General features: G+C 54.9%; 1 protein-coding gene across 2 annotated transcripts; it reads right to left on the bottom strand.

The window, feature by feature from the left end:
* Positions 1–5,421: 5,421 nt before the first annotated feature.
* Positions 5,422–25,149, bottom strand: NPHP4 (nephrocystin 4). 2 transcript variants are annotated; one of them, XM_069035039.1, is made up of 29 exons: positions 25,083–25,149; positions 24,610–24,824; positions 23,621–23,752; positions 21,714–21,886; positions 21,325–21,389; positions 20,896–21,051; positions 20,048–20,184; positions 19,155–19,321; positions 18,946–19,072; positions 17,367–17,549; positions 17,115–17,244; positions 14,858–14,904; positions 13,970–14,160; positions 13,675–13,866; positions 12,877–13,064; positions 12,470–12,630; positions 11,884–12,064; positions 10,909–11,025; positions 10,639–10,718; positions 10,262–10,479; positions 9,981–10,170; positions 9,747–9,830; positions 9,495–9,651; positions 9,091–9,176; positions 8,133–8,218; positions 7,885–8,056; positions 7,142–7,321; positions 6,185–6,328; positions 5,422–6,019 (listed from the first exon to the last, which is right to left on the bottom strand). In XM_069035039.1, the coding sequence occupies exons 2-29, from the start codon at positions 24,745–24,747 to the stop codon at positions 5,879–5,881; spliced, it is 4,023 nt and encodes a 1,340-aa protein (XP_068891140.1). In that variant the 5' UTR covers positions 24,748–24,824; positions 25,083–25,149; the 3' UTR covers positions 5,422–5,878. The 2 variants fall into 2 exon arrangements, with proteins under 2 accessions (XP_068891140.1, XP_068891141.1); XM_069035040.1 differs by lacking the exons at positions 21,325–21,389; positions 21,714–21,886; positions 23,621–23,752; positions 24,610–24,824; positions 25,083–25,149 and having other exon boundaries at positions 20,048–20,170; positions 20,896–20,971.
* Between the last annotated feature and the right edge of the window lie 19 nt (positions 25,150–25,168).

The raw sequence follows: 25,168 nt of genomic DNA, 5'->3' as shown, positions 1-25,168 counted from the left end.
CCTTCCCCTTCTTCTCTAAAGAGAGGAATGAACCTTTGCATTGATTTCTGGAGAAATATTTGGGGTGTTGCTGGGCTTCATTTGCTCCTCTCCAGCAATTTTCTTTCTGACCTCCCTGCTGCAGAGGTCTGCAGTGGAGAGGGAGCCTTGGGTTCCCCTGAGCCACTCACACATTATTTCCCTGTAAATCAGCAAAAGGCCAAGCCAAGGGGTCCTCAAGGCCTCCCGTAACCTTATTAAACCTTTCCCTCACTCATGCCCTGGCCTCTCCGGCCTTTCACTAGCAGTGTGTGTTGGACACTGAAGAAGCCGAAAATGCAGCTGTGCACAGGCAGAGATATATTTTTAGGGCTGCGCTGACCTTCCACATCTTGCTGCTGTCCTCCCCATGTGACACCGGGAGAAATATCCCCGGTGACACTCGGTGGCCGTGCACGGCTGGCCCGCGAGCGAGCAGCTCCACGTGCACGGGCTCGGCAGCCGGTGCAGCCGGGAGCGCTTAGCGCCGTGGGATGCTCAGCAAACCCGGCTGACATTTCCCAGTGTGACATTAATAAAGGTGGGCTGGAGCAGGGCAGGGAGCTCCCGAGGCGCTGGGGAGAAGCCAGAACATCCCTGGGGAGGGGGACTTCGAGGTCTGTGCAATCCTGCCCTGCTTGTTCCTTATTCACACCCACACCAGAGCAATGCTCAGCACCGTGGCAGCAGCCCCTGGGCTCCCCCACCCAGTGCCATGCGGGTGAGCAGCCCTGCTCCAGCCTGGCATTTCTGGGGCACCCATGTCCACAGCAGCTTAAGCAGTGACTGCCAAAGGACACACATGGACCTGGCGTGGGGAACAGCATCCTCACAGGCAGAGGCTTTTTGCCAGTATTGGAAAGTTTCTGAGGTGTTTGCAAAGTTCTGATTTGCTAAGCACAAACAGGTCAGGTTTGCTGGTCCCTCTGCCAGCCTGGATGGCTGCTGCAGCACTGCTGAGCCCGAAGGTTGGGAGGATTTCCAGACAGCCAAATGCCAGATGCTGGTGGCCCCCAGGACAGTTTCCCTCAGATATACACATCACAGAAAATTCGTTTGGCAGTGATCAAAGAAGCTCCAGGAAGAAGCCGAACGCATCCCCTCTGGTGAGCGTCCCCTGGGATTCCCCAGGGCCACACAGCCAGGGTCGCTGCTGTCCCAAATCCCCCTCTGAGCAATATTAGCAAAGAGCAACAAACCTCCCCATGCCCCCTTCGGCTGCCAGACCCACATGGCCAGGAACATGCACATGTGGTTTTCACAGAGAGAACAATTCCAAGTGCCTATAAATACCTAGGAAGGTAAATGCATTAACCTTATCATGATCCCAGTGTGTAATTACATACAGCCTGGCTCCCAGGTAAATTAGTACATTAATAAAAATTTTGTTCCATAATTACTGTGGTATCTTGATCTTGCAGCTATTTGCCCATTCACTTCCATGTGCAAGGGCATTCCCACCACCATTCCCACCGCTGGAGCAGCCTTGGCCAAACAGCTCCAGGCAGTGCTTGGGAAATCTGTGTGCAGACTACCAAAGTCTACTCATAGTTTAGATGAAGATGCCACAAATAAACCAGCCTGGTCCCCTGTCCAGCTGTAGGGCTGATTCCCACCAGAGAAGATTTTCTGCTGGCCAAGCTCCCTGGGGAGTCAGGCGGGATCAGTTCTAACATGGGAGGAAAACTTTTACTGGGAACCTGTTCCTGGCAAGTGTGGGATGCTCCACTGTGGAGTGGGGCACTGGGACAGGGTCACCAGCACACCAGGACTGAAGCCACCAGTGGATGCTTGGACACTTCCAGACCCCTCGAGGGCCATCCCCAGGAGGGGCTTCTCCATCGGCTCAAGAGGAAGAAGGAAGGGAGCATCCACTTGGATCTCCATGGAAACCAGGGAGCGGTGGGGAAGACTTTAATTTGAAGTGCTGATTTGGCGGAGGCCCTGGGAGCCATAGGCAGGAGATGAGCTGCATTAAGGAGCAGCAGGGGGGGGGATGTGGCTCTGAAAATGGGTGCCAAAAGGGTATCTGATACCATTAGGCTTGAAAAGTTGCTGTGAAAGGCAGGGAGTCAAATGGGACCAGTGTAGCAGCAAAGGATTTATTTAATTCATTTGGCCCCTTTTCTGGGCACAAATTATCCACAGAGAGACTTTTCCTTTTTTTTTTTTTTTTCTGAATTTGCTTATTAATTTGCAGCAAGGGGGCAGGTGGCTGATGCAGGCAGAGCTCAGAGCATCCTCCCTGCCTGCACCCTGGGCAAAGGCAAACCCTGACACCGTCCCCACACCGCAGGGACTGCATCCACCGGCACCATCTCCCAGCTTCCTCCACGCATACTTCATATTTTGGAGATAAACAGAAGACTGGAGCCTCCAAGGCTTTGATTCCAGGACTTTTCATTTACTGTAATTACTGAAGGATGCTTCCCCTGAGATAAGATCTGTGTGACATTTGCGCAGCCGAACCTCCTGGCACAGCCCGCTCTGCTCACACCTGCCAAACAGATTCACAGCCACAAACAACCGGGTCCTGCAGCAGGAGACAAGGCTGGCATCTCTGGGGAAGCCATGGGGCAGCTCCCTCCACCTTCCCAGGGACAAGTGCGGGGTTCAGCGAGCCAGGGGAAAGCAGGATGAGAACCCGATGCTCATCTGGGCTGGGAGGTGAGGAGCAGCTGTCAGTGCCCAGATCGCTGTGCCCCTAAAATCAAGTGCTCTCTAAGCATGAATTTGGGGTGCACTCTGATGTACCCTTATGCTGACGAGCCAAGTGATCCACTCTTGCTCCCACAAACCCTTTCTCACCACCCAGCAGGATCCACTGCAGCATCAGCCTTGCCAGAGGGGCCTTCGTTGCCTACAGCACCCACACGGTTTATTTAAAAACCTTAATAGTATTTGGAAATTACAGGCAAATGCTCCGTGTTGACCTTCACTAAGGTGGCTGCAGTTTCCCACCTCCGTACAGTAAATCAGTGGGTAAATGAACACGGAGACTCAATTCATCATCAAATGTCAAGCCTGAGACAGAAAGACGGGAAATGATTTAAAAGCAACTGGCAGTTTAGAACTGCTGCAAATTTCTCATTATGGAGCTGCGAATTGTTATGAAAAACTAATCTGTGTTTTAAGCTTTGGTCTGCCCAGAGCTGACAAGGCCCCTTCTTTCACCCCTCCCTTCAGTTGGGGTGAGTCCCATCTGACACCCCCAAAAGCCTTTGAGCATCGCCCCCCCCTTGGATGCCCCACTCTCCACAGACCCTGCAGGAGCTGAGCTCCATAGGGTGGATATTGAGGTGTGTTTGTGAGCACCATCCCCAGCTGAGCATCCTTCCCTGGGAGTTCTCCCCCAGGCCAGCTCCTGTCCCGGGCAGAGGCCACAGCCATGCAATGTCACCATCCTGAGATGGCACCAAGGTGCCCATCACCCTCCTCCCTGCGGGACCAACCAGGGAGTGAGGATGTGCTTTGCAAAGTCCTTCACACCCCATCCATTGTGGCTGAACAGGAGCGCAGCCACTGCAGCTCGGAGGCTCCTCATCCCTCCTGCCAGACTCCTTTCTCCAGAGACGCTAATAAAATGCATTTCCTCCAGCCAGCGTCTCGCTTAGGGAACCTTCGCCTGGGCGTGATTGAGTGCACTTAATATAGTCGCTCTCACCGTAGAAAGGATTCTGAGCCTCCTATTTGACAGCCTTGATCTTAAAGAAATCCATTAAGAGCAGCTTTATCTCTGGGTTTTGTAACCATTAAATCAGGTTTTATCAAGTCGGTGATGTGCTTTCAGAGAGACAAGTGGGAGAAACGGGGAATAAGCCTCCCAAACTCCCACGCTGGGGCTGCTGGGCTGGATTTGGGTGGCATGGAAAGAACCAAGAGAGGGTTTGTCTTAGTGGGAAGCCCCCCAGGGTGATGCTGCCTCTCCAGCAGGTCACAGGAGCCTTTGCTGGATGCTGCTGTGCTGCTTCCATGCGCCCCAATCAGCTTTCAGTTTGGCAGAGGCGCTAAATACTCATTTCAGCTAATAAAGATGCCCGGTAATGTCATATTACAGGGCTGGCGAGCTCCCAGCAAATATTATGGTGAGGCTTTGTTTAATTAGAGGGTTCTCAGGCAGTCGCAATTTCCTTCTCATAATGGGGAAAACAAGCTGGGTTTAAAAGTTTGGGCTGGCGGCAAACCCTGCTGAGGCTCAGGCAGCCTGAGAGCTGGTTTCCCAAAGGGCCTTCAGCTGCTGCAGGGAGCTTCGCCCCCAACGCCTATGTTGGTTTTACTTTTCTTTTTACCTTATTTTCTCATTACTAGTTGCCATTTTTTAGTTGCCCCTCCCTAGCCCAGGTTCTGGGGCCAGGTCTCCCTGCTCTCCTTATTCCTCTGGTGCCATTGCAGCAATGCCTTTGCCAAGGCAGTGACACTCCAGCCCCCAAAAGGTTTCATTTGCATCTACTCCAAGAGGGACAACACCATGGAGAATTACTGAACCCACGGAAAGGGCTTCTCAATCCTTCCCTCTCTGCACACCTCGGTGATGAGACACAAACCGAGATTTTTAGGGCAAATTAATTCCGTCATTACTGGAATAGTTTCCTTCCTGACATGAATGCAAATGGGAAGAGCACACCAAGCTGCATGCCAGGCACGGGTGCTCGAGTTCATTGTCATCAGCAGGGATGACTTCATTAACAAGTGGGAACCCAGGAAACTGCCCCCACGCTCATTGTGAGTTTGAGAGGCAGCAGGAGCAGCAATTCCAAGGGCCCTGGCCATAATGCCAAGCAGCTGGGACACAAGGTATTTGCATTTCCTACAAGAAAAGTTTTATGAACTTTTCTTAATGACAGTTCTGTAGCTTTTGGGCCACAGATGTGTGCTGCAGGGCAGCAGGCAGCACCACTCGAGCACCAGCTCAGCTCCAGTCCCTGTGTTGGCGTCCCCTGAATGTTGGCACATCATTCACCACTCGAGCTGCCTGTGCTGCAGGTACAGCACCAGCTCATTCATAAGCCTCAAGAAATATCGTTGTGTGAAAATGTAATAAAAATTATTCAGCTAATCTACTTTAATAACCCAACTCCGGGGCCTCTCTGTGCTGCAGACAGTATAATCAGTTCTAAAATATGAGCTGTCATTTCCCATCAGTTCAAGGGAGGCAGAGGAACTCAGCACCCGACTTCATCGGGGCCACTAATTCACCAGCCTCAAGCCTGTGGAGAATGAGGCAGCATTTCCAGAGCTGGTGGGCTGCTCTTCCCTCCCAGTCCCATTTACGGTCCCTGCCCTCACCCCCAGGATGCTCCAGGGGATGGGGGTGACACAGGGGACCTCCAGCACTCATCTCCACAGGACAAGGATGCTGAGGATTTCCACCTCCCCAAGAAGAAAATGCTGCCACACTGACAGTTACGTACAGCAATTTTTATGGATCAAGGATGAGTAAGAAGTATCAAAAATCCCATAGAACTGCCTTAGTGTGTACAAAACTCGCCGTAGAATATAAAATATACTTTAAAAATATTCCGCAGAATCAAATCTGCAAACTTTTTAAGTTAAAAAAAGATTCAAAGTGCCTAAAATATCGTCACGCTTAACAAAAATACAGATCCTGCAGTCACAAAGTGCCGTAACAAACACATCCACTCGTCTCGATTGGGGCGGACAGAGCAGCTCGGCACCACCGGCACTCACAGCAGTGCCCAGGGACCCCGGTGACAGAGAGACCCCCGTCCTGGCAAGGTGACAGTGAGGGGCTGGGGGTCATAACCACCCTCAGACAGACACAGGCACCCCCGAGGCGGTGCTGACGAAGCCGCTGGGCTGGCGCAGGAACCAGCAGCTCTGCAGTGGCAGGCGGGCGGCCTCACTGGTACAGGACCTTCACGCAGAAGGTCTCCTCGTTCTTGTCCTCGTGGTCGTTGATGTGAATCAGGATCTCCTCCTCCCCCACGGTCGGGCTCGGGGCGAAGCGCAGGCCAATGGTGTACACCTCCCCTCCAGCCACCTGCGGGAGAGAGGCCCGGAGGAGGCGGCAGCGCCTGGCCAGGGCCCTTCAGGTGCCCGCTCTCCCCAGGCCAGGGTGGCCCTCGTGCCCGGCACCCACCCAGCATCGCCTGGTCTGGCCAGATGAGGGGCCTGACGAGGGGGGAGTGTTGGCAGCAGGATGTACCTCGAAGGAGTCCTCCTTGAACTGCAGCAGGTCGGGGCGGTTGGTGCATAAGAAGTAGAGCCGGGGCGAGGGGTAGGGGTTGGTGTAGGTGATGCGCTTGTTGCAGCCTCTCCCACCTCCCGCGGGCAGCGAGATCTCAAAGGCCTGTGGGGCAAGCAGGGGCCGTGGCAAGGCGGCACAGATGGCAGGGTAGGCAGCAGCCACAACGGGCACTCCCCTAAACCCACCACAGAGAATTGCCTCCCACACGCTGCCTTCCCTTCCCTCCCCTCCCACACCTCACATCTGCTCTGCCAGCCAGCAGAAAGAACCCACCTTTGATCAAAAGCAGCAACAATTAATTACGAGTGTGAAGGACAAAGGGCTGGCAGAGCAGTGGAGACTAGCCAGCTCCTTCTCATTCCCAGGGAGAGTTGTGGTGCTCCCTCAGATAACTAGATGGACTTGATGACCCTGAACAGCCCCCTTCCAACCCCAACTACTCTGTGATTTTCTTAACACCCCACAGCACAAGCAGCATGTGGCAGGACAATGGGGTATCGGTGTAAATGCCAATCTGAACCTTTCCCAGTACCAAGGGGTTCAGGAAAACATTTTTAGAAGGAACACATTAGCCAGGAAATCTAATTTTCTGTCTTTGAGGCAAGGCCTCCGCCAGCACAGCGCTAATCGAAAGCAGCATGCTGCAGCTCTAATTTCACAACCGGGAATACTTCCGAGCTGCCGCTCCTCAGCATGGGGCTGCCTCCAAAACAGCCTAAAAGACATTTTACCAGGGGCTTCAGTGAGATTAGTCAAATATCCCAAGGGCTAAATGTGTGTTTATGGTGGCAAGCGCCAAAAAAAACACAGATGGAAAGAGAGGAAGAAGCAGAAGATGGCCCCAGGTTATTGGCTGAACTGAGACCACTGATCCGGCGCCATCACCACGTTTCTCAGTCGTGAGAGCTGCCGTACCTTGGAGATGAGAGGCTGCCTGCAGGACAGGCAGAGCAGCCAGGAGGACACCAGCTGGTGGGACTCCACATCCACCAGGTTGAGGTAGATGAACTTGCTGCCAGCCCGCCGTGGCCTCACACCGATGTACAGGTCCTGGATGCCATTGGCAGGGAGGACGAAGGCACCGTTTGGATCCACCTGTGGAACGACACCTGGAGGTACAGCCACCCACAACGGCTGATCCCAGCCCTGAAAAGTCCAGCTTGGAGTATCAATTAGACCAAACTGCTCTTAAAAGCCTGTAGCCCTATTCCACCACTATTGAATCCCGTGTCTCCCATCCCCAGGAATACTCCGGGACTAATTTGTGTCAGGAAGGACAAGAGCCACTTGGGAACAGCCAGGGCCTCCCCAGCCCAGGGGTTCCCCCACACAGGCTTTGCCTGGGGAGCCTTTGCCTTTCCCTTACAGGACAGCAATGGAGGTTTTCTCCCTTTTATTATTCACATTTCCAATTACGGACGAACAAATTCTAAAGAAATTGTGAGTCTTCAGACAGTCTCATTAACGCAGATAATTTGCCCTCCGGGGTTTCGCGCCAATGATCCTACACATGACAGCTCTAATCAAAAGATAATTATCACAAACGCTTTACGGCTCTCAGTTGTTCACAACTCCGAGTGGGTTGCCTTTTGCTTTCTGGAGGGGGTTTCTCTGGGCTGGCCCTGGCCAGCCAGCCCCCAGCCTGCCACAGGGGTTACCTCCAGCTCCTGGGGGTGGGAGGTGAAGGCCTGCACCCTCCGTGGGGCCGCGGTGCCACGCAGCAGCAGGGAGAGGCGGGTGAGCTGCCCGGCCGTGCAGGCGACGTCCAGGCGCTGCAGCGAGTGCAGGTAGAACTGCCAGATCTGGACAGGCGCTGCCAGCCAGGTGTCCCTGCGCACAGACAGACGGACAGGGCTCGCCACACACCACGGGAGTCAATGTTCCCTTTTGGGGTCCTGCTACTTACGTATAAATAGCAACAAAGAACTTTTTGATCTGCGGGCTTGGTCCTCCGGCTACTTTGAGGAAGATGTCCTGTGGCTCGCCAGGCCCCTGCATAGACACCAGAGCATTGTCCCAGCAGTTGACCAACTAATGAGGACCCCAAAAGTGTCTTCCCCTTAGTGGGGAAACCACCACCAACTCCCTTATGAAAGCAGATGCTTTCAGCACCTCGTTAAACTACGTTATTAAGTTATTATACAGCTTGGCTAAGCTCCCCCAGTATTTTTAATTACAAAAGAGGATACAAATGACTATCACATTCCAGGTCTGTATCTGTAATCAAATTTTGGCAAATTTTCTGCAAGTTTTCTAACAAGCCCTAACCCAATTACCATACTAACGCATTTCCGCAACAGCAATTAGCAACTATCCCTCGTCGCCATTTGCACGGACATGCCCAAGCTTATTTTTCCCTTCCATCCCCCCCTGCTGTGGAGCCAGCCCAGGAGAACCTTCTGCTCAGGGAGGGAGCGGGATGGTGCAGGGCTGGGCACGGAGCTGCCCCACTGCCCCAGCATCCTTCAGCAGGGACAGGCTTTGCTGCGCACCCCAAGGACACGCCGTCCCACCACACGCTGCCGGCGGCTGCGGATACCCCGAGCAGCAGGAAGGTCTATCCCAGCCCAACAAAAGGCTGCTTTTCCCCAGCATCTGAATCATCTGGTACTTGCTCAAAAGAACAAGCAAGCACAGGCTGCTGCATGATGCGATAAGGGGCAACGCTCAGCCTCCCCCGCCAAAACAATGCAGCTCCTTTTAATTGGGAATAAAAAGCAATTCCAGCTTCATCGCTGCCACTGTGTCACTGCCACGGGCTGGTACACAGCTCTGTGGTTGCACCCACATCGGCAGCTCTCTGCCAACCAAAATAAACTGCAGGAGAAGGACGTGAAGAACAGCGATGGCGAAGTGTAACATACCAAGGATTTGGTTTCACAAATGATGTCAGGGTCGCTGCAGCGAACAAACATCTCGGGCTGCCCGCCCGGAACCCCCACCGGCGTGCCTGTGGACAGGGACCGAGGAAACCACCTTCAGCTTTTCCTCTGCCTGTGCCTCTCCTCTGCACCCCACACAGCTGCACACAGAACCCCTCCTGCTGGACTACCAGCAAACCACACGGGTGTGCAGGTGCAGGGAATTTGGGTTGAAGTTAACAGAGAAAGATGGAAGGAGAGAAAATGAGGAGCCCAGGGCCATGAAGGGGTGAGGAAGCAGTGATGTGCTCCCTGAATGCTGCTGTGCCTCCAGAAAGGCTCCATGAACCACAGACGATGACTAACAGGGAAGACCCCAAACCCTGCCAGGCATGCCATGGACTCACCAGGGAGGGTGTGCCAGGGAGGCAGCCGAATGGTTTTCTTCAGGAAGGTGAGCTCTGGGTGGTAGAAGCGGAAGGTCTGGTCCACCACATGGGGCTGCGGCTCCACCTTCACCCGCAGGAGCGCAATGGGCTTCCCCCCGCTCACCTGGAAGGAGACCTGTCCCGGGGGCCAGCAGGAGAGGGATGGGGTTTTCCAGTGATTCTGCTCCTCCCATGCAGCCCCTCAAGCACTGTTTCACCTGGCTCCCTAACCTGGATGAGCTTTGTCGGCTTGGCCCCGCTCTTCCCAAGGGAGTGAGTGTCTGCACTGGCACCGGTGCCCAGCCCAGCTGGCCCCTGTGGGATGCAAGAGTGAGTTCCCTGAGGGTGCAGCATCGCTGCAGCTGCGTGGTGCTCCCCATGCTGTACCAGCCTGCTCTGCATCGGCAAACACAGCCGAGGGGAACACTTCCTACCAGGAACAGCTCAAAACGGGCCCGTGCCTACCTGTGCCGCAACCACGGCGGGGTCTGCAGAGAAGGTCTGGTATTTGAAGGGGATGCGGACAGTCTCACTGGGGCGCAGGTAGACCTGAGGCTTGAGGTCATCACGGAGATGGAACATATCCTCCTCCACCGGTGTAACACTCTTGGTCAGCTCTTTGAAGTGGCGCCACTCCCTCGGGTCCAGTATGACACTGGGGCAGTGAGCAGCAGAGGTGCTGGTAAGGACTGGGTGGGAGCTGGTGCCACCCTGGCATCTCCCCAGGCACACACGGGAGCCCCCACCTGAGCTCAGGGTGGTCGACCTCGATGGTCACGGTGTGCTGGACGCTGTATGGGTTCTTCAGGGTGAACTCAAAGAACTCAGCTGTCCCCAGCACGGCGTGGACAGTGCGGGTGGCTGTGATGGCCTGGCTGAGCATCTGGTAGATGCTCTCTCCCTTGATGTGATCCCGGTAGGCATTGATGACCTGCAGGTCCCAGGTACGCTGCTTCGGCCAGCCCTGCCCAGAGGGAAGGAACCATAAGCCCAGAGCCACCACAGGGGCTCCAGCCCATGCCCTCCTGCCACCAGCACCCTCGTGCAGCCACACCAGCACCCTGTGCTGCAGCCAGTGGGTGGACACGGCCTCACTGAGGGTGGCCAGGGTGTCCAGGCTCACTTCTGGCCGGCGACTGCGCAGTGCGGCCTCCAGCTCATTGTCCACATCCACCAGCCTCCGTGCCCATGCCGTCCTCCCACCTGTGGGGAGAGAGCACCGTGGCACCAAGGAAGGACCCCGAGATACTGCAGTCCCCAAGGCCCCCACAAAGCTGCAGGGATGGGAAGGGGAGCAGCAGAGGGGGCAGCTGACGCACAGCTGGCACTGCAGCAGCAGAGACCCTGCCCGCCTCAACCCATGGGGGACAGGCCAAGCCCCAGCAGGACTCACCACCAGCAGTGTTCGGGGAGCGCCAGCTGCCACCTGGGGTGGTGACAGTGCTGTCTGGTGCAGTGGCAATATGAGTTTGGGATGGCAGCTGCCCTGGGGTCTCCTCACACGGGTGACCTGCCACGAGCAGAGACAGGAGTGGAAACCATCCATTTTCATTGTTATAAAATCTACTGCCAATTTTTACCTCCCTGCAGCTCTGTTCAGCCAATTTACACAAGCCAGAGGGAATATCTGGAAGCCAGTGATGCCCTAAGAGCCTCATGTTCTCCCCAGGGCCTGCTCTATCACACAGCCACCTGCCCAGTGGTGGAGCAGCACGGACAGCACACACCATCCTGAGCCCCTCACCAGCTCCTGCTTCCATTTCTGTGTTCTGCCTCCCACAGCATGGCCACATGCTGCTGCATCTCCCCACTCCCACAAAGGCTGTGGGGAGCCAAGTGGAGCCACGCAAGGCTCTAAACCCACCAGCTATTTGCCCAGCCTACACATCCCATCCCCATCCTTCGGGAAAGGGCACCAAGCTTTGCCATCCTATTTCTAAAAATATTTTGAAATTTAAAAAAAAAAGAGGATGGGAAAAACACCAAAGGGCAGCTGCTGTCCTGGCACAGCGGCTCTACTTCTTCCCTCAGTCCTTCTTCTTTGTCAGGGTGTTGAGTTAAACCACTCCCTGGGTTGTGGATCTCAGATTCTCTTTCCCAGGCGCTTATCGACCCTTTGCAGGCAAAGTATGGAAATGACGATTGAAGATATCCTATATGGAGCTAATCTCTCCTCTGAAGATAAGATTTTAAAACCTGGAGTCACTGCACATTTATAGGACACCGAATTAAATACATAAAATAAAAGCAGCCAGCAGGTTCTGGGAAGGATGACATCCCCATCAGCCTGGGTCTCACTCAGGTACAGCCCTGCACATGCTGCGTGCCCCACCCAAGCCTTTGGGTCGCATGAGCAGTGGGCTCTCACCAACATTGGCCAGGCAGAGGTGGAGGCGGCCCCTCACAGCCACACGGACACCGAGGGGCCGCAGGGCACCATGCCGCAGAGCCTCGCGGCCCACCACCGTCCCGTCCGGCTCGTACTCAGTCGTGGCCACCTCCAGCTCGTGGTAGGTCCTGACAGCCCTCTGGCCCTGGCGCAGCAGGGGCTGGGGAAAAGGCAAGGACAGAAAAGGTGCAATGAGTTACTAGGGAGTCTGGTCCGGAAGGGTCAAGGGGTCTGGGTATGAATGACACTGGATGTCCTGGCTCTGCAGGGCTTAGTGCTAAAATAGTGCCAGAGTTCCAGGGAAGGGCAAGGAAAGTTAATGCTTTGTCATCACTTTGGAGGAAAAGATAACAAATCCTGTGATTAAGGGCTTGTCAAGCTGACACCAGACTTCGCTACACAGAGGGGCTGACAGCATCTCCATTACTGAAGACACAAGGACAACGCAACAGCATCTCAAGAGAGGACCAAAGGGAGAGCTGGGCTCCTCGCAAGCACTCCACACAGGCAGGGAGGCCCTTCAGCATTACCAGCCACAGGAAAAGACCTTCCACCTAACCAATACCTCCAGTTTAACAGCAGCAGACCCAACGTGGAGCAGGGAGTCTCCATCCCAGACATCAATCTGGAGGCTGTGCTCGGCCAGGTACCGCAGGAACCAGCGCTGCTCCCCGGGCCGCAGGAAAGCCGGATCCACCATGTACTTCAGCTGCAAGCCCGGTGGTCCTGCAAGACACCACACTGTCACAGACATGGCATTTGGCGTGGTGGGCAGCCTCAACGTGCACCTCACACAACTGACACTCAGTGCTTTACTTCAAACATTTGATGTTTTGAATGTTTTTCATGACGTGCAAACCAGCAGAGGTTTGCTATTAACAGACACCAGCCCATCCCTCAGGCTAGAGGCAAGCCCTAATCCACTCAACAGAATAGGAGCAGCCACACACAGATGCTAAAAGCTGAGCTTACTGGTGCTGAGGGTCCCATCCTCATTGACCCGGACAAGGAGATGTGTCAGCACAGCCAGCCCGGTTGCCAGCCCCCTGTCCGTGCTGACCAGCTGCAGCCGGGGCGTGGTGACCGGTGGGAAACGGTAGAACTGGAAGGTGAGGAAGACAGTCCTCGGCCACGGCCCCTCCATGCTGCCCTGGGCATCCCTTGAGGAGAGAGAGGGGTTTGAGTTACTTGTGGCACAGCACTGCCACTCTATCACGAGCTCCTCATGCATTTGGCACATGCCAAGAGGCGGAAGAACAAGAGAAGATTGGCAGCACCACAAGTATTTGGACTTTTCTGAAGACAGCGGCCATACGGTTTGCCTTAACTTTCCAAAAAGCTTTGTAATTCCAGCTGTCTCCTGCCATATGCTGTGATGGAGGCGCCCAGCAAAGGCAGCGTGTTACCTTCCCACAGCACACTGCCAGCCATGGAAAAAACAGAAGTGGGGCCTTATCCAGCCAAAGCCACTCCCTGGGTGCCAACTTTCCCAACTCCATTTGCATTTCTGGAGAAACCCTGCATTAATGAGCTCTGACATCACATTGTGGCTCATGGATCCAACTAAAAAAAACTGGATTATGACTTAGAAGTGCCTGGGAAGGACAAAAGCATCATCACAAAAACTCTCTAGGGCTTTGCCTCCATGGCAGGTGCTAGAAGAGGCACCTCTGCAAGGACAGCGAAGCGGGTTGGGGGAATCTGGGGAAAAGACTCTGCCCAGGAGGCCTTTGGGATCTGCCCACACAAGACCCCAAGCTGCCATCCCACCTGCCAAACGCCAGGAACTGCAGGACTATTTCATTGCCTTGCAGAGGGTCAGCTTCCTCCAGCCGCAGGTTGAAACTGCCCAGCTCCACTGGCTCCGAGATTTCCACTGGCTCCTGGTTGCAGTCCAGGATGTCCGGAAAGCCGGCGGCGTGCAGGTGTGCCAGCGAGGCGCGAGACAGGGACACAGGGGAACTGATGGAGGAATAACAGTGAGCTCCACAGAAGGGGCCACGGGAACCCTGGCGGGCCGGGTGATGGGGCCACAGGAATCTGGGGAGGGGCAGCCGAGCATCACCTGCATGCCTGCAGCCCCACAGCAGCCATGGGCAGCTGCAGCGGGGCAAAGGGCAGCGCCCGCAGCTGGTCGCTGGCACAGGGCTCCGCGTCCGGTGAGCCAAGGTCGGCCTCCAGGTGGGTGATGCCCGCATCCTGCTGCAGGGTCTGGCCTGTGCCCTGTGGCGAGGCCACGAGCTGCGACACCGAGAGCTGGTGGGAGAGTGGTGAGTGTGAGCACCCGCAGCCCCCTGAGGTAGCCCCCTGAGGCAGCCCCTGTGGCAAGGTCGGCCAGCAGCCCCTCTTTGCTAAAGGAGCTCGGCCACTGTGTGCCCCAGTGTTGTCATTCCACCAAGAAGTGGCACAGCTTGGCCACACAAGGGTTTGCACCTCCGCTGCCATTTCCCTGCTGCTCGCTCCCTTGGCAAGAGGAGGGATGAGCACATGCAGCAGGAAGATCAAACTGTTTAATGTGGCCTTATGAGGCATTTCATTTCATCAAAAATATTTGTGTGCATTGATTCCTGCATCAAGATATAAAACAGCATAAAGAGGGCTCTCAGTATTCATAGCTCTCCTTAAATCCTGGGAGCTCTGCATGAACAAACCGTGTGTCACTGTCAGCACATACCAGGGACAACAGCACCCAGCAAATCTGGACTGTCAAAAACCAGAGCTGCCCTCACTGCTGCGGTGTGAAAAGAGCACAGAGAACCTCACTCAGCACATCACAGGCAGGAGCTGTTTTGCTGCCTGGAGGAGGTGGATGTGAGGACACTTGGTGCCTCTTGGCCGCAGCAGAAAGGAAAACAGGCAGAGGATGGGTCCAGAAGCAAAACCTACATATGGGCCATCCCCTGGGGAATGCTGCTGCCCACCACCCACCCCCACTGGTGCATGTGGCACTTACCCCTGGTCCCCGTGGGGAGACTGGCACTTGCCGTGGGGTTGGCACTCCTGTGGAGAGGGATAGGAGAGATGCTGTAGAGGAGCCATCACCCCCAGGCCCCATAACTGCAGCTGCACCCACCACCACCAAACCTGCCCTGTCCTCCCACCAGCCCTTTTCAATTCTAGGGGTGAAGGCAGCACAGTGAAGCAGTTTACCATCACCCAAGCAGCACTTCACTTTACTTATTTCCCAGTAAGACTGCTGCTTGGGGGTTAACACAGCACATCTCCAGATCCATCCGTTATTTTGCTGGGAATCAGGCTAACTCTGCCACAAACAGCAGCTCCCCCATCCCCTGACAGCGCCGCAGTGCCCCACGGCCACACGGTGCTGCCTAAGTGGGATGCTTAATGAGACGTGAAAGTTTCAGGATACTTAAGGTTTTCATCGCTTCTCTGTTATTTTTTGTCACTCCCTTCATCTGCTCGAGCATTTGTGCCCCGAAACGGTGGGAGCTTTATCCTGTTTATATTTGGCTGCTCCCCGCGCCGGCACAGCTGAGCTCGCTGCGCCGTGGAGCCGCGGGTCCTTCGCGGCAGAGCAGGGGCACAGATGTTCCATCTCTGCATCCACGTGATGCTGAGACCTTAATTTGTTTTCCCCACCACATATATCCCAGCTATTCCATGCTGGCTGCTGTGTGAAGGAAACCACCCTGTCTCCCTCGTGCCTAAAATACTGTTTCCTTCCAGTTAGGATGGCTTTGGCTGGCGTTAAGAAGAGGATGGACAGATACAGCAGCAGTACCAGCATCTGAGCTGACAGAAGAAGCTCTCAGCCTCCCCTGGGCCAGACAGCAGCACGTTTCTCAACAGAACTCTACAAAAAGTTAACCCAATAGTCCCTTCAGCACCTTGGGATACAGGCTGGAGGGGCACAGCTCTGGGGCCACCACTGCACTTTGCAAGCTCTCCCTGGTGCCATAAGCCCCCACGAGCCAGGAAAATGCCATGGAGTTTGTCCCTGAAAATCACCTTGATGGGGATCTCCCCTCACCAGGGACACAGCCCACGGCCCAGCACACTCCCCCAAGCTGGAGCACACCAGACCAGCACCAGGATGGAAGCTCAGTGTTGGCATTTGCTTCCCTCTCCCCTCACTACACCACAACTCCATCAGCATCCCAGCCACCTACAGCTGAAAGGCACTAGGAAAAACTTTTCAGGCAGCACCAGGAAGGTATCTGCATGATGCAGCCTGTGCTGCAGGGAGATGAACCCCACATACCCCAAGATCACCAGACCCCTTCACCTTTCCCTAAAGCTCTCCTCTCCAAGGCCCCTCCCAGCAGCAGTGCTGGCTCCTCATTGGCAGAAACACAGGATTTGTCACAGCAAAGCCATGGTGCCACTGCCATCTCGTGGAAGACACCACAGCACTGGAGCCGGCATGGAACAGCAACCCACTGGTAGACCATGGGCTGGCTCATCAGAGAGCTGGGGAGATGTGACACACACTGAAACACTGCCTGCTGCCTGGAGCATCACCCTGAGACACAGCTGGGACCCCAGCAGGAGCAGTACTGCAAAGAAAGGGGAGTTTGCTTCCCACCAATCCCAAAAGGGGGATGAGAGAGAAACAAGCCAGAGAGGATTTTCAGGAGCACAGTGCATGGACACAACTTTGTGCCCAAACCCAAGTTCACAGCATTTTTCCTTCCATCTCGAACAGAGCAGAGGGGTGCTGGAATCCTGACCACACAGCTCCAAACTGTAGACAGATGCATCGGTGTACACACACACAGATGCTGCCTGCTCTTCCCTGGCCAGGCACCAGCACGTCCTGCACACATCAATCCAACCCACGCTGCTGTCAGGCTCCCTCAGCGGTGGCACAACCAGATTATTTTTCCTCAGCTTATGACTGACATCTCTCTTGTCCCCATGTCTGGAGAGACTCTGAGTCCAGAGAGAGGAGCAGCAGTATCTGCAGTGAGAATGTGCTGCTGGTGTGGCCACTGCACCGGTGACCTGGAATGGGAGCGGGCTGGGGCAGCACTGGCAGTCCCTGGGGATTTTGCACATGGCTCAGCAATACTACTACACGGGAATTTAACAAGTTAAAAAGAGCTGAATTCAACTTGACAAAAACTTGCTTCACTCCAGTAATTCATAACTAGCTCGCTGAAACTCACTGAAAGTCTTGTTTTCTCTCCCAAGCAGACACCAGTGCCACACTCTATATTTTAAATGTCAGCGATCTGGAAAACACTCACTCAGCGATGGCGTAGGAGGCTGCTTCGACTCATCCCTGTCTTTACATAGGATCTCCGCAGCAGTTACAAGATGTTCTTCCGAATCAGTGGAAACATGGAATTGGACAGTCCCAGACTCCACGTGCTTCCCCTGAAATCGGCAACAAAAATGCTTTCAGACAGCGTGTTACACGCAGCCTCCCTCGTGCCTCCGACAGCGGCTCCCTCGCCCTGACACAGAGGCAGAGCTGCCAGGGGCCAGCACACCCTTACCTGCCGGGAGCTCCTGCTGCTCAGCGGGGTCCGGTAGACCAAGGCTCGGCAGGGGCCACGGCGGGCACCACCATGCAGGGGCAGGACCACCTCGGTGTCACCGGTGCCCGGGACAGGGCTCCAGACAGCCCAGCGCACCGAGCGCATGTCGGCCGCCTCACCGCGGGCACTGCCAGACAGGGCCTGGGGATGGGGGAGCACGGTGAGCACCAAGCAGCCCCACCTCACTACCAGACAGGCACTGGCTCTCATCCCCCACCGTGCCTCCGCACACCTGGCTCTGGCATCACAGAAGCCACTGCTCTTCATCCTGTTCTGGAGACATTTCACTTTCCAGGACCTTATGCCTCTGTAACCCCTCCCTCAAGCAGCTGCACGAAGGGATACGCGTTGGACCCCCATCCCTGGCAGAGGGGAAAGGTTTCCACTTACCCAGCACATCCACAGCCTCCCTCAAACCGAAGGAGAGGCACAGAAACAAGAGAGGGCTCTGCCAGCACCCACCATCCCCCTCACAGCTAATTATGGCACCGAGGACAAGGACAAGGTGATCAGCTTTGCAAGCAGCTTTGGGATTAACCACTCTGCCCCAGGGCTGCAGCACAGGAACTGGCTCCACCACTGCACCAGCCAGCACTCCCCACACAGCCATCTGCCTCTGGAACCCCAAATCTCTGTGGGACCTTGGGCTTTAGCTTTCCAACAGAGTTGGACCCAACAACAACTTCCAACAGCTTAGCTCAGTGTCTCCTTCCTTCTCAGTACAAATCTCTCTGGTCTGGCACACACATCCTGCTTTATAAATGCCCATTTCCCCTACTTTGACTCTGGACAGCTTAACAAGAGGCGTTTGCTACATTTTCAATGAACATCTTAGTGGGACAATTAAAGCCTCCTAACGAATGCTTGGCCATCGATTCAGCCAGCCAAGAGCTGATGGCTCCAACAGCACAAGGTCTCTGGAGGGGGGATACACAGTACTCATTGAGCTGGGTTTAACTTGCAGAAAGGTTAAACTAAGATGTGAGTAAACGAATCAGTAAGTAGGTGAGAGTGTATTGACTGCAGAGACCACCCTCAGAGATTTCTCCCACCTTTACAGTTTGAGAACATCAGGCTGAAGCACCCAGAAAAACCTCAGCATTCAGGGCAAAAACAAAAAAAAGGAGCAGGAGGGGTTAACCTCTTTTCAGCATAAATGCCAAATTCTAAAGAAAAGCCTTTTTTATATTAGAAAAAAAGCTGAAAGTTTCCAAATTAGCTTGCCAGAACACTATGGGAATGCTGCAGGCTATTCCTCCATCTACAAATAAACAGTGGAGAAATGCAACCACATGTAATTAAAATAATTCACTGAGCCCGTATGCAGGTGGTTTTGTGCAGTGCTGTGGAAGGCACCCGCACACTTTGCAGGGCCCTACCTTACAGCACAGCCAACAAGGAGCTACTGCGACTTGGAGGAGCCAGGATGGTGAAAGAGGGGCAGAGGAAGGAGTTCCTCAGCAGCGCTCACTCCTCCAGCATGGATCCCTGCTCTTCCATATGCACAGAGACAAGGAACAGGCACTCTCAGCCCTACCTTCCCACCGGCTCTCCCCATGCTGCAGAAGACATATTCCAGCTGGAAGCAGACCCCAAATGCTGGGTGAGGGACCATTTCACTCAGCTGGATGCGGCTCCTCAGCGCTAGGGCTTGACCTGTATCCCTGTGCAGGATGGAGAAGCGGCTGTGGCAGGCATCTGAGGCAGGAGGGGAGCGGCACCGGCAGCAGGGGGGCTCCCCCTTACCTGGCTCCAGAGCTGGGCACCCCCCGGCTGCCACCCGGTGACAATTCCGCCTCTGGCACCAGCACTGTGACCTGTGGTGCCCGGACAAAGCGCAGGCCATTGTGGACGCCAACGTGCAGCCGCCGCTCCCGAACCACCACCTCTTCACCGTCCGGCGTGGTGTTAGCCTGAGACAGGAATGTTTTCCACCTTGGGCAGCAAGGTGGCACAGGGTGGCACAGCATCACTCCCCGTGCTGACCACAGTGAGAAGAATCAAGGCAACCCTTCAGAAACTGAAAAAGCAGGACCCACTCCCCCAGCAGTTGGTATTAAAATCTTTTTGTCTTTATGGCAGAGTTGGTGCATATCTGGCAAGAAAGGACCTGGCCAGTGGCTGCCACTCCAAAGAGATGGGCTCAATACCCACTGCATCTCATCTCTGCATTCCCCACAGCAAAGCAAACCCAAATTCTGCTTATGAGTGTCTGGATGTTCAAAACAAAGCCCACGCAGAGCACCCACGTGCTAATCCAATAGGGACGCAAATTAAAGGCTTCCACAGCAAAAAAAAATTGGAGACTCCAAGGGAAGCAAATGCATGAACATCATTTATCTGACACTTTTCACCCCACCCACAAAGGAGACACTAGAATTACTGCTCTACACTGTGCCTTCCCCTGCCCTGACCACATTGGCAGTACCTAGAATCATGGAATCACAGAATGGTTGGGGTTGGAAGGGACCTTGAGATTTTTCTTGTTCCACACCCTACCATGGGCAGGGACACCTTCCACTATCCCAGGTTGCTTCAAGCCCCATCCAACCTGGGCTTGGACACTTCCAGAGATGGGGCAATCACAGCTTGTCTGGGCACCCTGAGCCAGGGCTGCACCCTCACAGCACTCCACTTACCTGAAGTAAGCGATCACTGTTCAGTAAATCCAGCAGTTCCTCCTCAAACTCCTCCAGGGAAGGGTACAACCGGATGAAAAGCCGCTCCAGATAGCAGGTGACCGTCTTCATCAGCCGGGGCTTCTGCAAGCAGTCGCCTGAACGACAAGGTGGTGGCCACAGGTTTCCCAAGCCACCACTGCTGGGGTGCCCTGCAGTGTCAGCAGTGGCTCTGCCCACTCAGCTTCTGAGCACGGGCCTGAACACCTACAGGGACTCAGCTGCTTTCGAAACTTGCTCAGCTTCAATACCAACAGTTACAACCCCAAAGCCATCAGCAGTAGGTTTTCCAGGCAGGAAGCTGAAGAATAATTCAGCTGCAGAACTCTGAAGAATTTTTTACCCTCTGAATCTTCAGCTCACATATTTTAATCGCAGAAGCTCGAAGGGCAATGAGCCATAGGGAGAGATTAACAAAGGCCAAGTGGGCAAGAGCTCAGCCCCCCAAACCTTCGATGATGCACCCGCCTCCGAGGAGTTTAAACAAGCTGCAAAAGCTGTTTCCAAGACTCTGCTGAACAACTGCAATTAAACCATCACTTATGCCTAGCAGCTTCCCAGGAGCAAATCAATTAACGGACAGGGAACTGACTGAGCCATTTTGATGGATTCCAGACTGAGCTCTGAGCATGAGGGCTGTGGCCCCACACAGAGGAGATGCTCTTGACAAGGGGAGACACTGCAGGGAAACCACTGTGCTCCCAGAAATCCCATCCCAGTGCCCTGCCTGCCCTGCCCACAGCCTCCCAGGGACCTGCTGCCTTAAAGCAGGAGCAGCACAGGCAGAGGGAAAGGGAAGGAGCCCTTACCTGTGTCTCCACGTGCCGGCAGCAAGCCAGGAACAGTCTGCAGCCCAGATATCAGTAGGTTTTCAGGCAGAAGGTGAAATATCGCTTCCAGGGGCTGGTGGGACTTCAGGGCATACTGCAGGTGGCTCTTCTCCATCACTGTCATGTATTTGTTCTCTAAAGAACAAACATCCCAAAATGACCAAAACTGGAGAGACAGCTTCACAGTCCCAATGTTGAATGAATCATTATCTGTGAATACACATGCTAGAAGCAAAGGAAAATCTGAGTGTGCCCAGCCAGGCCATTCCCAGCTGGCAGTAAGGCACGTCCACTGAGCAATACCAGGACATGGGCCACGTCTCACATCAAGCAGACACTCACAACACACATTTGGATAAGAGAAGCCACCAAGAAGGGACCGAGATGCCATGGCTGGCTGCTGCTTACTTTCCACAGGGTCCTGGAAGCGTGGGTGCAGTAGGGCACGCGGCGTCCCATGGTACAGCTTGAGTCTGAAAGCAAAGAGCACATGTGCAGGGGCCAGTAAATCCACCCTGAAGCACATCTCCATCTTCCACTACATCTCCATCTTCCACAAAGTCCCTGCTCAGCAGCAAAACCCACCCAACCCATTCTGGAAAAGCCGTGTCCTTTAGGGAAGGGACAGGAATCCCTTCCAAACCCATCATTGCTTCCCCAGAGTGAAGAATTCCAGGTTTCTAAATGCCAGCTCTGTTTCTGCAGCCCCAGGACCACCCTTTCTCCCCCCAAAGCAGCTGTGCACGCTGCCACCTCAATTCCTAGTGTGACCTTCACACAGCAGGAGGGGAACCTACGCTCTGTCCTCAGTGGCCGGGTCTGTCACCTCTGATCTGCCGTGGAAGAGGGGGATGATTCCAAACCCACAGGAAAGATGCTGAGAACCCCCATCCCCTTTCCCACCCATCACTACCACTTCCACGACAGCAGCGATGCCAGGGTGGTTCAAGGAGGTGTGGAAATAAACAACCTGGAATGGAAAGGAGAGAGATGGGCTATTTCAGAGCTGGCATGGGCAGCCACAGGCAGAGCAGTGCCTGCTACGCTGGGACAGTCAGTGGCACAACGAGAACATCCATTAAAACTTCCAGACAGAAGCTAATGGCAAATGACTTCTGGCACTGCTACGAAATCTCAGCCCTTAAATCTCAAACATCATCTGTTTTTTTTCTAACTTTTTTTTCTTGCCAACACCTGTTTTCCAGGGTAACTCGCAGGCTGCAGACCCCGAATGAGCAGGGCTTTGATGCATCCCAGACCTACAGCATTAGAGCAGGAAAAATTAGCTGGAAACCACCCTGCAGCAGGGAGGGACATGGGAGTAGCCTGGACCTAAGGGCAGGAGGGGATGGGACACAGGTCACCTCCCCAGGATAGAATTTAAAGCTAGGTTAATCTTTCTATTAAAAACTCATTATCTCAGTGTTCCACGGAAAACGCTTACTGTAATATGGGCTGTCAGGAAGGAATAACAGAGAGAGACATTCCCGCATCAACCCTGGGACATAAATCGTTATTCCATTAGCCTTTATTGCAAGGTGCTGGATTAACGACCTGACCACTGTGCCTGCAGAGCAAGGCTCACCCTGCAAAGGCACAGGGATCCCCTGTGCCACTGAGCTCCAGGGCCCCTCCTGAATGCACACAGCGGTTTCTGTCACTGCATTCCTCTCCCCTAGACCCCGAGGACAAAACCCACCACACACGCAGACTCTGATCCCTGTCCCCACGCCTTCCTGCTCTGGTGAGGCCGGCGAGCACACGCAGGCAGAGGAGCAAGGACATTCCTCCTTCCCTCACCTGTCACAAATCAATTCCAGCTCTACCTGAACTGTTCACAACAATGAGCTGCTGACTACTGCACAGTTACCTCGCACGCAGACCACCCCTCCTCTGTCAGACCCCAAGCCCTTCGGCTGCAGGGACAGGCAACGCAATTCAGCCACCACAGAGAGGCTGCAACACAGTCCCCCAACACCCCAAAACTCCTGCCAACTGCTCCCAACCGCATGGCAAACACCCAGGAAGCCTGCAGACATTGGGAATGCATTTGGAAAGGCAGCTCTTCCCAGCATTCAGCTCTCTCTGCAGCACTCTCTGCCCTAGTTTTAATCCATCCGTCTTCAAAACAAGCCAGGGTGGGACAGTACTGAAACACTCAGGAGAGAGACGCACGCGTCAATGCCCCTCAATGTCACTGTCAATGTAAAGGAAGGAAAAGCACGGAGCCGAGCTGTGCTCCACTTCACCTGCAGCCCTGAGGAGGTGGAAACAGGAGCTATGAATTGGAAAACATGGATCATGCTACCGGGCAGCAGGATCTCCCCTTTAAGGGACACCCTGGTTTGCCGGTATCAGCAGCGGATGGAAGCATGGCTTCGGGAGAGTTTAGTCCCCAGATAAGGGGAGAGAAGCGCCGTGCAGGAGGGTGGGCAGCTGCTCCTTCCCTTCCTTCCCACTTGTGGGGAAACACTGCTCTCTGCCGCCAGCTCTGAACACAGCAGGTGGCACACGGTGGCACATCGCTGCTCCCGCGGTGGCACCAGCCTCAGAGGAAACCCAGCAGCCCAGTTTCCTCAATAAAACGTACAGAAAGCTTAATAAATGGGCAGTGTCTGGGATGCACTCTGGGCAAAAGGTCAGGAAGCGCTGGGAGGGAAAAGGGTTTGGTGCTGCTTTTCCCCAGACCCTCGGAAGCCCCTACCTCATTGAACGCCGCCCTGGCCGAGCGCGGCGGGGCAGCGCCGGCAGCTCGCCAGCTGCTCCTCCACGTCCTCCCAAAGAAGTGGTGGTAGGTGGCATCGAAAAGGGAGAGGCGCAGCTGGTACTCCGCTCCCTGCAAGGCACAACGCACCAGCTTTGGGGATGCTCAGGGACAGGCCAGCTCTGTGTCCCCAAAGCTCAGAACACACTTTGGTAAGAGATGTAATTCCCGTTTTTTAAGGGATGCCCACATCAGGCACATGGCCACAGACAGCTTCGTGCATTGCTGCAGAACCTGCCTCCAAGCCAGAGGCTGACGGAGCAAAGGAGAAGTGGGAAAATTGGGCATTAAGCATAAAATAGAGGCAGCTGATGTTAAAGTGCTATCCAGAAATTTTAATTCAAATACACTTGCCTAAACTAACAAAAACCTAAATGAAAAATTAATTAAATGCTAAATCAGATTTGCAGGTAATAAGGCATGGGATTGAAACACAGCTTTGTGCTTCCAGATTTCCAGTTAGTTCCCCCCAAAACCACGTTGTTTTAAAAGACACTGATGGGAGCTCACACCCACATACACAGACCAGAATGCTGAAAAGAGGCTTAGAAAAACGATGGAGAGTGACTTTGTACATCCGCAGAAAGTGACAGAATAAGGAGGAGGGGTGCTAAACTAAAAGAGGAGCAATTTTGGTTTGATCTTAGGGAGAAATTCTTCCCTGTGAGGTTGGTGAGGCACAGGCGCAGGCCACCCAGAGAAGCTGTGGCTGCTCCATCTCTGGAAGTGTTCAAAGCCAGCAGGTTGGAAAAGGCAACCTGGTCTAGTGGAAGGTAGCCCTGCCCATGGCAAGGGAGTGGAAGGAGATAATCTGTAAGGTCCCTTCCAACCCAAACTATTTCATGGTTCTACGAATAGTGAGACTCAGCAGGAACAACGGGCGCAGCAAGACACTGACGGGGTCCCCTCGCGGAGCCGATCTCCCCTACCTGGGAGAGGGCAGCGCCGTGCAGGTACTTGAGGACGCAGCGGAAGGCGGTGGAGCGGGGCAGGGGACGGGCCCGGCGCCGCTGCGGGTGCGGCGGTAGCGCCAGGTGCTGCCGGAACACCCGGTCCCACTCGCCCATCGCCTCCCGGGGGTCGCCGCTGCCTCCCGGCGCCAGCTACGGCGGGCGCGGGGCTGGAGCACCAGGGGACACGCAGCCTGCGGGAGGGAACACAGCCACACGGACCGCGCACAGTCAGCACACACGGCCGCACGCACCGACCGAACGTGGGTGGGGACGGCCGCTGCCCACGCCCGTCCCGCCCCGCCCCGCACCCGGCTGGGTATGCACACGGGTACCGCCAGGGCAGCGCCGGCCCGCGGCCGCCCGCCCACGCCCTCACGGGATCCCCGTGCGTGGGACCGGGACCGGGACCGGCCCCGTCCGGCAGCGCCCGCACCCCCCCACGCACTCACCGCGCCCCGACGCCATCTTCTCGGGCCCGACCAACCGCGCGCCGGCCCGAGGGGGGGAAGGATGCGCCGCCGCCGCTCACCGCCCC

Source organism: Aphelocoma coerulescens, chromosome 21 (genome assembly GCF_041296385.1).
Source record: "Aphelocoma coerulescens isolate FSJ_1873_10779 chromosome 21, UR_Acoe_1.0, whole genome shotgun sequence".
Lineage (NCBI taxonomy): Eukaryota > Metazoa > Chordata > Aves > Passeriformes > Corvidae > Aphelocoma > Aphelocoma coerulescens.
The sequence above is the reverse complement of the archived record's forward strand: the minus strand, read 5'-3'. Positions and strand labels throughout refer to the sequence as shown.